The following is a 15,378-nucleotide window of genomic DNA, read 5'->3' on the forward strand; positions in this document are numbered from 1 at the left end:
CATTTTTAGTTACACTGAAGTTATAATTGACCATTTTCAAGCCAGCTATAAAAGCTAATTTTAATTTTAGGGAAGGGGATCCAAGCCTAAAAGCATGAAAGCATGCTGCCTTTCAAACCTTTGTGTTGGCTGCCTGATCAGGTGGTGTTCTCTGGGCTTAAATCAAACTCCTGTCCTTAGATGTTGTCTAAGCCTGCAGGATATGAGAGTATCTGTAACAGAGAAAAATGTTTTCCCCCTAGTCCTGTAATTAAAACAGAGCCTCTGCTAAATGTTAAGCTTTTTGATTTTTTGCAATTTAATATTATTTTTTTCTAGTCCTTACTTAAATAATAACCTCATATCCAGCATGAGCCCTTCAGGAGCTTGTTCACCAAGTGATTTGCCTCAGACAGCTCTATATATTTAGAAAAGAAATGGTCTTCAACATTTAATTAAAGTTTCATCATGCTTTGCTATGCCACTGCATTTTTAATTATTTGGTCAGTGTGGCCATAAATAGCTACTTCCTTATTTTTTAAAGATTTCTTCCCCTGCTCAACTTCACTGTTTGACATAGCAACAAGTAAATACTTCTCAGTAGCAAAACTCATTGAAGTTTCTGTTTAGCCTATCAGCTGTGGACTAAATTAGTGAAACATTATGATGGCTAATACACTACTGTGTAATTAGTTAATTGTTAAGTAACAAATTAGTAAGTTACTTGTTAAATGCAGTGTGGCTGTCTCACAGAACTGCAAGGTTACAAAAATAGCTGTCAAAGGGGGGTTGCAGTAGTGTTTCTGCTGGAATGAGTCTCTCTGGGCTAGAAATCTATTCTAATGTTCCTGGCCTCGTTGACAAGAGGTAGCAATGCTGAACTTAAGATCAAAAAGAACTGTGGTAGTTTTCTTTCTAAAGTAAAGGGAAATGTCAGCATTAAAATAGTTTAGTATTCTCCTGCCTTTTTCCTCTTTGACTGCCCCTTCTTCTGAATAGAAGCAAATTTCTCCACCTTCTAATGCTCAATTTTATTTTTCCCCATCCACAGTCAGTGGAAATGAAAGTAGTTTTTTTCCTTACCATACAAGTTTCATCAACAGGCTGAGTCTATACTCTGATATAATGATGAAATTTGGAAAATAACCTGACAGTAATAATCATCTTGGTATTAACTAAATTTTGCCATGACATGTAAGACAGTGGGCAGCACTTCACACGTACGGCTGTCTGCAGCCTCTCAAATTGCTTCTCATGGGACTTTTTGTTTCTTGTGAACAGATACAGAAAAATCAGAGTGTAGATCCTCAAAGGAGCATTTTAGATTGCCATGTTCTCCAAGAAGTAGTTATTTGAAAATTTTGGATAAGCAAAATGTGCTTCTATGCCTCTTATCTCTCTTCATATACTGTGGGATATCTTCCTTCCATTTAGTCTTTTAAATAGACACAGCTGGTACTGCTCTTCTCACTGTACCCTGAAATCTGGCTGTGTGTTATAGTTGCTGTCCCTAATTGTGAATGGCTGTCACTGAAAGGATTAGAGGGGTGGATGGGTGGGTTTGCCACACGAGGATGCCTTTCAGTTTCCCTTCAGCAGTTTAAAGTATGGTGCTATAGAAACACCAAGCTCATGGGTTTTCATCCTGGACTTGATGATCCTTGCGGGTCCCTTCCACCTCAGACTATTCAGTGATTCTGTGATTTTAGGAACAGAATCAAGCCAAAATGAAGAGAATCAGGACGCTCCCTGCTGCCATCCCCAGGGAGTGGCAGATCAGCCTCAGCTGATGCTTTAGGGTGCTGCTGAGGAGTTTCCTGACTGGTGCTCACCCGTGACTCAAAGAGCTGAGTCAGCAGGAAACTGCAGTAGTAAATTCAGTCTGGAGCATGGAACACGGAATTCCAGGCTGACTCAGTGCAGCAGCTGTTACTGTTGCCTCAGGAGGAGGCACTAAAGGAGGCTGCTGTCCTGGCCATGACTAATGTTGGCTCAGGCTGGCCCCTTCTGTCCCAGCAGCCTCCAAAAGCTCTGCCCAGCTGGAGAGGCAGGAGCTCAGGTAGTCTGAACTGACACAGTCAGAGCCATCTCTCTCTGTTGACCATCCCATGTCACAAAAAGGAAGTAGAACCTGTGCTTTATAATCCTGGTACAAAAGAGACTGGAGAAGGCCAGGTATTTTCCAAACTACCTCTATAAAAATAAACCTGTAAGGGAAAGCTTCTGTTTTAAGGGCTAGTGAACGTGAGAATATGTAGTCCTAAAGCTGAGGAGTTTGATTCATGACATAAGTATGCATTTTAGACTAGCAGGGCTGTTAGACTTTAAACTGCATGTACAAACAAGACTTCAATTTTAACTGAATTTTAAGGTGGTGAACAGAACAGTTTTTCATCTTAAAAAATCATATGGGTTAGAATGGACCTTAAAGATCATCTCATTCCACTCCCCTGCCATGGGCAGGGTCATGTTCCACCAGACCAAGGTGCTCCCAGCCCCATCCAACCTGCTGCTTCAGAACTTTGAAGTGACTAGAAGAGGCAGTCTGTTTTCCTCGGAAGTGGGGAATGACAGCAGCAAAGCTTGTTTTGAACTTTTGCAAAGGTCAACAATTGATGAAGCTGATTCAGAAGTGTGTTAAGAAACTGAATAAAACTGTTTAAAAATAGTTTGGCTCTTCAAGCATTAATTCCAGTTACACTGCTTAATAGATCTCACAGCTTTGGAACTTAACACAAGCACTGTTTTAAATTGAATTAGTTTTTAATTCCTGCTACTCCTCCAGTACGCCTAGGCTTAGTACTTCAGATCGACACTCCTTTTCCTGAACTCCTGGTTGTTACAGAGGCAGTTAGGAGTTGTGAGCTGTGCATGGCACCTTAAACTGTAACCTGCTGTTAGAGCTGGTCATGTTCTCATCTCTTCTGCCAAGAGCAATCAGAGACTGCAGCTGTGAACAAACTGCAAATTGTGCTATTGGTTAATCAAGGAATAACAAGAGTACTGGTTTTTAATTCTAAACTATGCAGCATAAACAAGAGACTTGTCTAATGTCTAAACATATTGTTTCTCTGTCCATGGCCTGGCTCAAAGGGAGTGCTTTAGGACGCAACATCAGCCTGATAATGTCTTTCCTTCCTAATGTCTGTTTAGGTACAGTTGCTGGCCTATACTTTTTTGAAATAAAAGCTAATAGACAGTAAAATGGAAAATTTATTAGTGCAAGTTGGTCAGTTGGTTTCTTCCAACAAGTACATAACAGCATCCCATGCTTAATGCATTATAAACAAACCTGGTCTAAGATAAGAAAAGTTGGACTTGTTTTGGAGTAACAATGTGTTACATATTGTCATCGTCTGACTCATCTTCCTCTTTCAAAGATTCCTGTTTAAAAAAAGAAAGTGTAATTAAAGGATAGTCTAACAGTTGTTTTATAAATCAAGCTACAGTAAACAAGTTTTGCTGCAGCTTCACAACCCTCTCACTGTGTCCAAACCCTTGTAGTCAGCAGGACAGCTCCCATCAACACATTTACTTTGAAGGGGAAAGGCACCATGTGTGGCAGCCTCTGAATTAACACTTTCTGAGAGCAAGAACTATCCCTGGGTTACATTGTAGCCTTCCCTACTCTTCCTTCCCAGTAACACCAGCTAGCACAGAAGGGATGTGTGTTGCAATGATACCTTTTCCAGGCAAGGCAGCAGTTTGTCAAGCACTGAGACAACACCCAAGTCAGAACTTACCTTGGCGTATTTTTCTGCTTCTTCTCTGATGTCTTTGGGAACAATTTCATGTTTTCCATTGGTTACTGCCAATAAAAAGAGTATGTCTTAATTACAATTCACACAAGGACCCTGCCATACAGAGTGAATTTAAGAAACAATGTTTTACTTTAGTTACAAAAAGTTACAAATTTTCTGGAGTGGTATAGAAATTACAGAAATGCATTACTTTCTCCAACCCAGCTGAGTTCCAGCTCAAAAGCTTTATCCTTTACTTCATCGTGAACTATGTAGATTCTGAAAAGAACAGAGAAAGAACAGATTAGAACAGACTAAATATACTAACAGGCTAAATATACTTTGTTCCTGTCACAGATTTCTTCTGTTAAAGTAGCCTTATGATTAATAGAAGCTCTCCCTGTGCCTTCTCCCCACCAAACACCATCAGAGAATTTTCCAGGCTTAACTGCTAGTCTAAAACACTTTAAATCATTACAGCCAAGATGCAGGTTGAGATGTTCAAGCTGCCCTAACTACAACAAACATTAAGATTTAGATACTGCAGAACCAAGGCTGCATCATCACTGCTTCTGCTAAATCAGTTATAATACAGCTTGGAGTGTCCTGCATTTCCTCTGTAAATCTTACTTCAGTTTACACTTAACACTAAATCCCACCACCACAGTATCTTGTGTCTAATTAGAAGTCTGTACGTAAGATTTCCAATGTGGTGCTAATGGCAAACATGGAAATGGGAATTTAAACCCCAAGTGGTATCATAGCATACACAGTGCCTCCCAGACCAGTAAAGTCACTGCTTAGGCTGTGGGATAGAAATGTTACACTGCAGTAACAAAACTGATGTGATTTCATCCTGTGGCAGAACACATAAACTGGAACAATCCTGAGCTGAGACACTCAAAACAGCAGAACTCACAATAACCTGTGGCTTCACTGTTTGAGAAGCCTGCATTTTGTACTTCTTAGCTTGCTTCAGAAGGCACTAAGTCGTCAGAAGTTGAAAAACACCAGCTATTCCTACCCAACATGGAAACCTTGGAGATGATGGAGGAAGGCAGGATACCTTCAGCACCACACTAAGTACTTCCAGTGGAAGTATTATGAAACAAATAAAAAGACTGAAGTGAACATTGGTGTCCAGGGAAATACCCCTCTATGCTTATAGACCCTCCTGTCTCTGTTAGCTGAGATGATCTATAAGCCCTTCTTATGTTTCTTATGTTCAGCTGGTTACAGCCTTTTGCAACAAAGTGTACCTTTAGGAGCTCCTGAAGAAATCACTGCTCTGGACTGTGCCTAGTATTTTAGATTTGAAAGTTATTAAAATCTTTGTTATCTTGCTAAATGCTACTGAGAAGCTGAATTTGAGCTGAAAAACAGAACCCTCTCTAGCGCTATTGGTGAGTTTGAGCTGAAGCAGAACTAGAACAGAAGTATTTTCATTATTAAAAATTATTTTTAAATGTCTAATAATACAGCTATACTGTATATATTCCTTTAAAGAAGTTCTACTTTGCTTCTTTCCCAAGCACTTGAGTCCTTTTTTTTTAGGGTCCAGGACCTCAGCATCATTTGTGGACAGCTTCTCTCTGAAGCATCAGGTCATTGTTCAAACAACTCTTACTTCAGAACCAGGACACCAAGGAGTCTCCCATCCTCTGTCACCTGATCTAAGTATTTTAAAACCAGGGATTAGAGTCAGGCAATTTAACACACGATACCCAGTTTAAAAGGAACAGCCTGAGTTTGAAGCCAAAGCAAGCTCACCAGTCTGGATTTTTGTCAAGTTGAAAAAACGGGTTGGAGACTTACATTTTTGCAACTTCTTTAACAACATCACGGCAGGTCATTTCCTTCATCTGTAGGCAAAAGACACACAGATGTAAGATTTCTATAAGGAGAATATAAATCTTCCACAAGGCCAGAACAGGAGAGGCAGTGCATGTGCCTAATGAGCTTCATGTTCAGTAGTCAAAGTAACAGAAAGACCAGAACCACATTTCTTCTCTACCGTGCATCTTCCAGCCTGCTCTATGCAAGTCATTCTTCCAGGGAATCATATTACAACTGAAAGATTCTGTGAAAAAAATATTACTTGGAAATTCCCCAGTTTAAAGCACTCATCAGCTGAAATCTTAGAAGCTACACAGGTGATTTTGGCATCCTAAAAGCCTGACTTGTTCCTAGATGCTTTATGCTCAAATGATATAAAATAACAACATGAGAGAGGCACCGTATTTTCACATGTAATATTTGTATTCCTTCTAGGCAGCACAGTAATACTTTTGGTCTTACCAACACTTCTACAGGCAATTTTGGGTTTTAAGTAATGCTCCAAGAGGAGAGTATTGTTTAACAACCAACTGCCTGCCTGAGCAAGGCATCAGCATCTCAATTAACATTTTCTCAGTTATATCACAGTCTTTTGGCAGCTCCACAGTTAATCAGAACAAAGTTTAGTACAAATTTCCATGACATAATAAACTTGTGTTTTATAGGTCAACTTTTCTGGCCTATGAAGCAGTAATATATTCTACATTTCATTAATGCAATTTACTGTCTCTTCCAATTCCCAAAATGTTTTCAAACCCTTAGTAAGGAAGGTAGTTGTGAGGCACTGGTGAAGGGATTCAGATGACAAGAGTTCATGTGGAGTGTCACAGCCCTTTCTGGGGTGAAGCAACGGGCCAGAGAAGAAATGCCTGTGCCTGGTTAGACAGATGTGCCATCACAGTCCCATCTGGAGAAGTTCCCCAAACAGAGACCCATTGCCTTTGTGACATTCAGTCCAGAACACAAATGTAACTTGTGTCACACAAACATTTAAATGATGATGTGTACTCATTCATATCAAGTTAGCAGTCAAACAGGAAACCCTAAAGCTCTACTACTGTCATGCATATTTACAAGAGAGAAAACTGAAGTCAGTTTAATTTCTGCCTTTATCCCATCCCAGGTATGTTAATTCTGCAGGCAATGAAAGTAAACAATGTGAACAGTTTTATCCCAGGAGTTAATCATGATTGTGTCCATATATCAAAAAGTTGTAATAGTATCAGAGCTGCAGGAGATCAAGAGATTGAAGCAGTCTCCACACAGCTACAAGTTTTCCCACAGCTGACTTTACAGACATAACATGCAAGAGATGTGATCAGTGCAGGGTTTTCTTCTTGCACCCTCAGCTACACCTGAGTTTCACACACTGTATCCTCCCCAGACACAGGATCTGCTCTGCAGTCCCCTAAGGCAGCTTTCAAGTCCTGACTCCCTGCTTGCCTCTTCCTTTCCACCTGGAGTCATCTCTTCCAACAAACAAAGCTTACAGGCTCCTGTAGGCTCACCCCACAAAACCTTTTGTACTTCTGGTTTTTTCCCATCTTAGCTTTGACAAATTCATCTTGTCAGAATTAGCCATGACCTGGAAACCTGCCCAGTCCTCAGTGAACAAAAGGCATTGGCATGCAGGGCTGGACTCACCCCACACAGCTGTGACAGGATCCCACACATTACTGGGGACACTGCAAACAAGCCCCTAAATCAACACCTGCAGCTGGGCCCTGTGCCACACCTCTGTTCCATGTGCTGCATTCTACAGGCTCGACTGCAAAGTTCCAGTAATTCACATTATTAACTGCAGAAGTTTTTGAAAATCCCAGCACTGCACAGAAAATTAATTATTTGCAGTAGATTATGTGTAACCCAAAACAGCACTGTCTTTTGCCAATGTGCACACCTGGAAATTGAAATTATGATTTCCCAGATGCCACAATTCCAGTATAAAGATCAAATGATCATCAAATTCTCATCTTTAATTTGGTATTCAAGCATCTGAACCAGATTCAAAACTGAATGAATCGAGTCTAGAACATTCTAATTTTTCCTCTAATTTTTCAGTCATGGTGCTACAGCACCATAAATAGGCTATCCTTAAAAATAAAACAATCATATAAACTCTGAACCTTTCCACGAACAGCTGTGACATCCCTCTGCAGACCAAAATAAGATGCTAACAGAGTATCACATAAAAATTACATGAGACAGACCAGGAGAAGGATTTGGTTCCATGTTGCCTCCAACTCCAAGGGTGTCAGATATTAAAACACATGAGGAAGATGGAAATCTTTCAGGATTCTAACATAACTTCAGTGAGCTACAGGGACACTTCAATACCTTTTGGTTGTCTTCTCTTCACAGACCAGTTTGTCCTTAACAGGAGCAGCCTTTTTGAACTTGTTAAACAAAAGAATCATCTAAAACCTTTGGGAAATAATAGATACAGCACCCTGCACAATGCTGCCCTATAGTTTTCATTCAGAATGAAAAACATATGTATACTTTTATATTCTCTCACTTGGCTCATTGGCAAATGTACAAGGAAATACCTCACCCGCTTCTTCTGCATTTTATGTATTTTAGGCACCCAAAAGGTAACATAATAAACCAGGAATATTTGTCTTGAGACAGCACAATGATACTGTAAGACCATACCTGAAGTTTTTCTATCTCTGTTTTTGCAGCCTGCCTGGCTTTACCAATGGCACAACCCCAATAACCCTAAAAAAAAAAAAAAGAAACACACGATATGCAAATTTAATTAAATACTAGACCCTCTACAGCTCTTACTGTCACTTAGCACATGACAAGCCCACCCTACTCACAGTGAGGGGCTAAACAGGGTAACCTTGGTATTGTTCTCTCTTGGGGCACATCCCCAAATGGCTGAATAGAGCCCAATTACTACATCAAGTACCACCACTGCTGATAGAAAAGAGATGTGCTCAGTAATCCCAGGACAGAAACTTATCAGCTCAAAGTGTTGTAATAGATTTTTTTAGTTGCTATTACAGTAAATGGAAGAATAAACTAGAATTAGTTTGAAGAGAGAAGTTCTACAGGAACTACAGAAGCTCTACAGGACCCAAACAAACCCCAAACTAAACCCACTTACTGTGCAAATGTAATTGAAGTGTAAGCACATAAAAATTAAGCATTTCTGTTTCTCTCAACAGCCATGGTACTGGATGTACTGCAAGAAAATTTTAAAAGATCCAACAGTATGTGTGTGTATCGACCTGTGTTAACTCACAGCTGAAAATGCAGCACTAACAACAATTAACAACAATTCTAATTTGATTTGGTTGGCTGTTGGCAGGTCAGAGGAACAGCCCTCTCTTACCTGAAGTGTTTAGTGAAGGGGATATCACTACAGTTCTTGCCTTTTTGAGGCAGTGCACAGGAGTTTGCATTGGACATAGCCAGATGGAATGAACTCCCAGATTTCTGAGAGACAAGCTTTAAACTCATTTCTCAGACTGCAGTTCTAAGAAATACACGTTTGTTTAACAAGGACATGCAAACAAGCAGCAGTGATTCACCAGAGATCTTCCCAGGCAAAAGGAGAAAACAACAACAGCTCTTTTGGACCAACACTTACTATTTTCCCAACTAGGAACTTTTAGAAGGGAACTTCTGCTAAGATGGAAATATTTTTGACACACTCACGTATGAAACTCCTGATGGATCAATCATGTACAGTTGTGCACCATCATCACTATCATAGGACCCCAACATGAAACTGGAGGAGAAAAGAGAAATTAAAAACTGTCCTTCTACCAACACACACAGAACTACAGAGACTACACCAGCTCGGGTTTCCTACACCCTTCCTGGAGAAAAACTCCTCCTGTCCTGCTACACTCTATTGAGCAATTTGCCTCAGAACAGCACCTGCACATTGCCAGAAGCATTTTACTGATCAGTAACTTGGCAGCAGATCTGTTTATCAGTCCCTTTGTACTAGAATCCCTCAGGAGTTGTAACCTGCTCTTTAGGTGTCAGGGCAAGCAGGATGATTGCAGAGGGAAGTTCTGCTTTCACCACTGTCACAGCCTTATGGCACAAACCCTTAAACTTTAAAAATAAGGGACAAATTGACCAGCTCTGTAGAAGCCTGGCACAGTGTTATGGGAATCTGAATTCTTCACCTGAGGTTTTAGGCACACACAAAAAGAAAGTGGAAGGGAATCTTTAGGAGATGAACTGTGGGTTACTAATTCCAGGTTTCAAAAAAGAATTCAAGACAACTGAAATAGTTCCAGCAAGCATGAACCAAAAGATATTTACAAAGAGAGTGTGTCTGCAAGACTCACCTGCACCCAAAAGGCCTGACAGCACTGTACAGGGTGTAGGCATGCACGTACATGGCCACTCTGTCTGCAAGATGCTGCATGGAAAAAAGGAAAAACAAAACACTGGAAACCCTTATTTACAGAAATAAAGAATAAAATGTCATTCTCATGTCAAAAATAAAAGCCAAAACCCCTGAGAACTGCACTGGTTTCTTACCTTCAGGGGGATGTCATAGCCATAGTTAGACCTGAAGTTGGAAGCCTCTTCCCGGGCGATGTCTGCCAAGGACCGGGCGTCTGCCAGGAGCCCCGCGACTGCCTGCAACGAGAGCGTGTCACCAGCACAGACACACCTGGCAATAGCCCATAATACTCATTACCACAGGGCAATTCAAACTGCCCACCTGCCACCAACCTCCACACATGCCAGTGTGACTATACATTAAAAGAGTTTTTCTCTGGGAAAATCAATAACCAAAGTTACCTTCATGTTAATTATTGTTGTATGATTTACCACGACTACACCAACCCAATCAATGCTTCATATCATGTGTATTCACCAGGTTTCAGGCATTTCTCTCACACAGGAGCCACTCCTTGACACCCTTCTGACATCAGCAGTATGGACAGGCCAGTCCTCCATACACCAGTCTTTAAGGAATTCAGGTGATTCTTACATTATTGAGAAGAAAATCTTGTATGCAGCATGTTTTCCCTTAACACACCTTATTTGGTAACTGGGTAAAAAAGTACCATTTCAATACTTGTGTTTATATTTACAAGCTTGAACAACTGGAAAAGCACTTCTAAAAATTTAGAACAGCTTCGAGCTTCTATTTTAAGTTTGGATTTTACTTATATATGGTTTTGTGCCAAGAATAACAGAACAGTAAAAAAACCCACTGGCATTTCTGACTGTACACAGACACATTAACATTACTTTCTTAATCTACTTGGTTTTGATTCTCTGATTCATGAATTTGTCCTTTTGGGGGGGGTCACCTTACAATTTATGCAGCTCTAAAATGAATTGGCACCTTACCATCCCAACGTGTCGGTCAACATTGAAGAGACGTTTATTGGACCCCTCTTCATAAAGCTTGGACAGGACTAATTTTTCTACTCCAAATACAACACCATCTTTGCATCTTATCCCAATTGCTGTACTGAAAGACAAGAAAAATGTCAGTTTCTTACACACAGTGTAAAATATGTAACACAGAATTACCAAGACAGAAGAAACAGTGACATGATATCCCCAAAAGTAGGTTTGTCACAACTCCAGCACTGAAGACAACAAGGGGATGGAACTAAATGGTCTTTAAGGTCCCTTCCAATCCAAAAACCATCCTGGGATTCTGTGATTCTAATCCTTATCTGGAGCCTGTGGCTACGAGCAGACGCCTGGGTGACCTCATCTGTGCCCTGCCAATCCACAGTGCTGCCCCTAAAGCACAGCTGGGATTTTCACTTCCCAACATTCCTTCACACACACTCCAGGGAAGAGAGACACTCCCAGAGCAGCTGATGCAGCTTCAGCAGCACTTGGATGTCCTCCATGCCTTGAGGAATCCCTAGGAAGCTGATACATTTACAAGGAAGGCCCTGAGCGTGTCAGTCTTTCAGCACCTCAATCACACCCTTAAAATGGGCTTTTAGATCAGAACTCATTTTACCACCACAGTTTTACCTGCAATGCCCTCGTGTTTCTCTAGTCCAACAACACTGCTTTAAAAGAGGCCAAAAGAGCAGAGATTTGATGCAGATATTTGTATCTTACCTGCTATTCTCCACAGCTTTCATAGCATATTCCACTTGAAACACTCTGCCATCTGGAGAAAATGTGGAAGCTGACAGGTCATACTGAAGAAGAAGACAAAATACTCAGCAAGAAAAACCCACATAGTATCACAACATTTTCAGATCAGGCCTATTTATTTCAAAAATTCAAGACTATCACTGCCAGAGATGGTATAAGTCCCCAAAGCAGGCTGTCCCCTAACATAAGATGCAGGAACAGAAGGAAACAGAGACTAAAAGCCAGGAGAGGCCATTTCATCAGTGCTGGATGTACCCACACTGCAAATCCTGTCAACCCAGACACTGCATGGATGTGAAATCACTGAGCATTACCTAACAGCCAAAACCTACGTGAGCTTTTGCCTGCCTTTACATTTCATAGAATCACAGGATGGTCTGGGTTGGAAGGGACCCTACGGATCACCCAGTGCCACCCCTGCCATGGGCAGGGACACCTTCCCCTATCCCAGGCTGCTCCAAGCCCCGTCCAACCTGGCCTGGAACACTGCCAGGGATCCAGGGGCAGCCACAGCTTCTGTGGGCACCCTGTGCCAGGGCCTCCCCACCCTCACAGCGGTGAATTACTCCCCAATATCAACCCGAAATTTCCCCTCTTTCAAATTGTACCCATATTATTCTTTGTCATATCACTACAGCTCCCGACCAAGAGTCCCGCCCCTGCTTCCCTGTAGGCCCCCATTTAAGTTAAACTTATGGATCACAGGAATATATTTGAAATGCATAGATGTATATTATGTAGAGGAGCATAATAAGTGCATTATCCCGGCGCCCGCCCCGCCCCGCCGCCGGTTCCCCGGGCCTGCCGGGCCGCAGTGACTCAGCCGCCCTCAGCGCCACGGGGCCGCAGCGCCGCCGGCACGGGGCGGCCCCGGGTGCGGCGGGCGCCGTTCGGGGCGGTCGGGAGGCCGCGCTGTGCCCGAGCCGCGGCCGGCGCTGCCGCCCCTCACGCCGCACTCACCCCGGTGCCGATGGAGCTCATGGCGGCGCCGCTCCCAGCCCGTCCCGCGCCCACCGCCCAGCAACGCGCGCTCCCATTGGCCGCCGCGCCGCCCGCCCGGGATGACGTCACCGGGCACTACGTTAAATTGCGTGTAAAGGGAGGCGCTCCCAAGCGCCCGGCTAGCTCAGTCGGTAGAGCATGGGACTCTTAATCCCAGGGTCGTGGGTTCGAGCCCCACGTTGGGCGTTCCGCTTTTGGCCTCCGGAGCGGCCGAATAGGAGAGCCAGGACAGTCCTTGTGAGTGATCAACAAACGCTGCGTCAGTGGGAAAATCAGCTTTTATTATGAGCGATCTGGATGCAGGAATAATATGGAACGAGCACGATCAAAGTCAGCTTTTATAAGTGATCTGCATGCAGGAATGTGCGCGATCAAGGAAGAGCTGTGAGGAGCTAGGGGTGACCACTGAGCACTGGATCCCAGGAAATTCTATTTTTTTTATAAACTATTTGGATGCAGAAAGCAGAGGGATGTTAATCCAGTAGGAGCTCTGGGCGCCCGTGCAAGTAGAGAGGAAGCACAGAGACACCTGGATAAACTGGAGAGCTGGGCAAGCACCTGCCATAGGAAATATAACAAGAGCCAGTGTGGGATTCTCCACCTGGGATGGGGCAACCCTGGTTAAACACACAAACTATGGAAGGAGAGGCTGGGGAGCAGCCAGAGCAGCCCCACGGGAAGGGATCTGGGGGTTTATAGTAGGAAAATATCCTTGGCTGTGAGGGTGGTAAGGCCCTGGCACAGGTTGCCCACAAAGCTGTGGCTGCCCCTGGAGCCCTGGCAGTGTTCCAGGCCAGGTTGGACAGGGCTTGGAGCAGCCCTGCTCCAAGGGATAGTTGAAGGTGTCCCTGCACATGGCAAGGACCAGCTGTTTTTTAACTTCTAACCCAAACCAGTCCAGGATTCTGTGGTTGGGTTTGATCCACCAGTGGAACAGGCTCTCCAGGGAAGTGCTCACAGCGTGTGAGAGGTCAAGGAGCATCTGGATGATGCTCTCAGCCATGTGGTTTAGTTTATGTAGTCCTGCAAGGAGCAGGGAGTTGGACTTCATGAGCCTTAGGGGTGGGTCCCTTCTGACTTGAGACAATCTCTGATTCCATGAAAAGGGAGATGAGGGAATGAGATAAAGATGCTTGCCCCATGGACCAGCTCCTGCTGATGCAGCACGGACACAGGCAGAGCGCGAGGGGCTCGTGCATATTCCAAACTCCTCCTCCAGTCAGCAGGACTCGCTCATCTGGAGCTCTTCACAATTGGCCAACACCAAGCTGCTGGAATGGCACCCAGTCCAGAATCAGGAACTGCAGAGGAAAACCCTCCAGTTACTGCTGGGGTTTGTGTCTGTCACTCTTTCCTGATGAACCAGGTGGGCTCACTGTGAATGCATCTACCGGGAGGATCCACGGATCCCTGCAGTGCCAGGGAGGGAAGAACTGCAACAGCTAGCCTGGAAAACTCAGCCCTTTCTACACCACTACACATTTAGGGTGTGATCTCCGAGGGCTTTCCAGGGCAAGCCATGAAGAGTCTTTCTCACCCCTTCGATGAAGTAAGAATCCTGTTTCTGCCTTAACAGGTCCTGGGACTCTGCACTTCAACCCAGCAGTAACATGGGAGTTAGGAATTCTGTCCCTGCCCTGTTAAACAGCAGCTGCTGAGGCTGTTCAGTGATGCAGAAACCCCACAGGAGGAGATCTGAGTGGGCAGAACGAAGATGAGGTGGCAGAACACGCCAGGCGAGGTCCCAGGGTGCGTGTGCACCACAGCACAGAAATACCCCCAAAAGGGAAGGGCTAAGAATATCCTGAATTTCCTCAGCTGCAGTCTGCTGCAGTTCAGGAAAATGACATCATTGCACCACCACCACCACAGGCTCCGTAGGAGTTTCATCTCCCAAATCCTTCCCACTGAAAAGGACACCAGCAATCCCTCCCAGCTCCACAGCACTCGTGCTGATGGCAAATTCCTCTCTCAGGAGAAAACCTTGGTAGGCTCTAGCTCAGTTCTTACTGAGGTAAAACATAACCTGCACCCCAAATTACCCAAAGTGTGACTGAAAATGAGCAGCACAGCTTGGGCTGTGTGCTCTCTGCACCTGGCAGTGACACTGTGTCCATTTATCCAGCCTGGAACAGCACCAGGAGATGGGTCCCAAAAACACCAAGCTCACCCCAGGACTGTAACACCATCTGTTAAGGTAAAGCACGTAGGAAACACAATGACAAAACCACACAGGAGCTGCTGAAGTGCTGTAGCACATTCCCTGTGCTCAGGTTCACCACAAGAGGATTTCTTTAAATATCTGTTTGACTTGCAGAGTCGTGCTTCAGGCACACAGCAGGTGGGCAGCAGGCAGCACAGGGAAATCTGTCACAAAAAGCATGTTTGTGCCAATAAAATACTTCACCACCCCAAAAATTTTATATTTATCTTCCCAAATTTGAGACAAAAATTGCTCCTCAGGGTAGGACTTAAACGTCAGTAACCAGCAGATACCAGCAGTCATCATGTAGCCACTGACTCAAGTTTGACCTCACACCTGTTTATAATTAATTTATAATAATTTATGATCTTACATTGGAAATCTTTCTTGGAGGAGACAGATCAGGAGAGGTTTTATCTCAGCACTATGAGAGAAGTACAGGCAGAAGAGTTCTCTGCTAGAACTCTCAAAACAGGAGAAATAATGTTCACTACCTTTGCTAAA

At 43.5% G+C, this 15,378-nt stretch overlaps 1 protein-coding gene and 1 non-coding gene across 2 annotated transcripts; one reads left to right on the plus strand and one right to left on the minus strand.

Moving 5' to 3' along the window:
- Positions 1–3,174: 3,174 nt before the first annotated feature.
- Positions 3,175–12,716, minus strand: PSMA3 (proteasome 20S subunit alpha 3). Its single transcript, XM_069018549.1, has 11 exons — positions 12,630–12,716; positions 11,631–11,713; positions 10,893–11,016; positions 10,068–10,169; positions 9,872–9,945; positions 9,225–9,297; positions 8,211–8,276; positions 5,535–5,581; positions 3,931–3,998; positions 3,723–3,787; positions 3,175–3,363 (listed from the first exon to the last, which is right to left on the minus strand). Exons 1-11 carry the CDS (start codon positions 12,648–12,650, stop codon positions 3,319–3,321), a joined length of 768 nt encoding a protein of 255 aa, XP_068874650.1. The 5' UTR covers positions 12,651–12,716; the 3' UTR covers positions 3,175–3,318.
- Positions 12,717–12,784: 68 nt separating this feature from the next.
- On the plus strand, positions 12,785–12,857 carry TRNAK-CUU (transfer RNA lysine (anticodon CUU)). Its single transcript has one exon. It is a non-coding gene; the product is annotated as a tRNA-Lys (tRNA).
- The last annotated feature ends 2,521 nt before the right edge of the window (positions 12,858–15,378 follow it).

This window comes from Aphelocoma coerulescens, chromosome 5 (genome assembly GCF_041296385.1).
Source record: "Aphelocoma coerulescens isolate FSJ_1873_10779 chromosome 5, UR_Acoe_1.0, whole genome shotgun sequence".
NCBI lineage: Eukaryota > Metazoa > Chordata > Aves > Passeriformes > Corvidae > Aphelocoma > Aphelocoma coerulescens.

What these genes read in the sequence shown, in the direction of transcription:
- PSMA3 (XM_069018549.1), bottom strand. Translation starts at nt 12,650, where the DNA reads ATGAGCTCCATCGGCACCGGG. An exon ending in AAAGCTGTGGAGAATAGCAG is followed by an intron (nt 11,017 to 11,630) that starts GTAAGATACAAA and finishes CTTGTCTTTCAG; the next exon opens with TACAGCAATTGGGATAAGAT. An exon ending in GCTATGACATCCCCCTGAAG is followed by an intron (nt 9,946 to 10,067) that starts GTAAGAAACCAG and finishes TTTTCCATGCAG; the next exon opens with CATCTTGCAGACAGAGTGGC.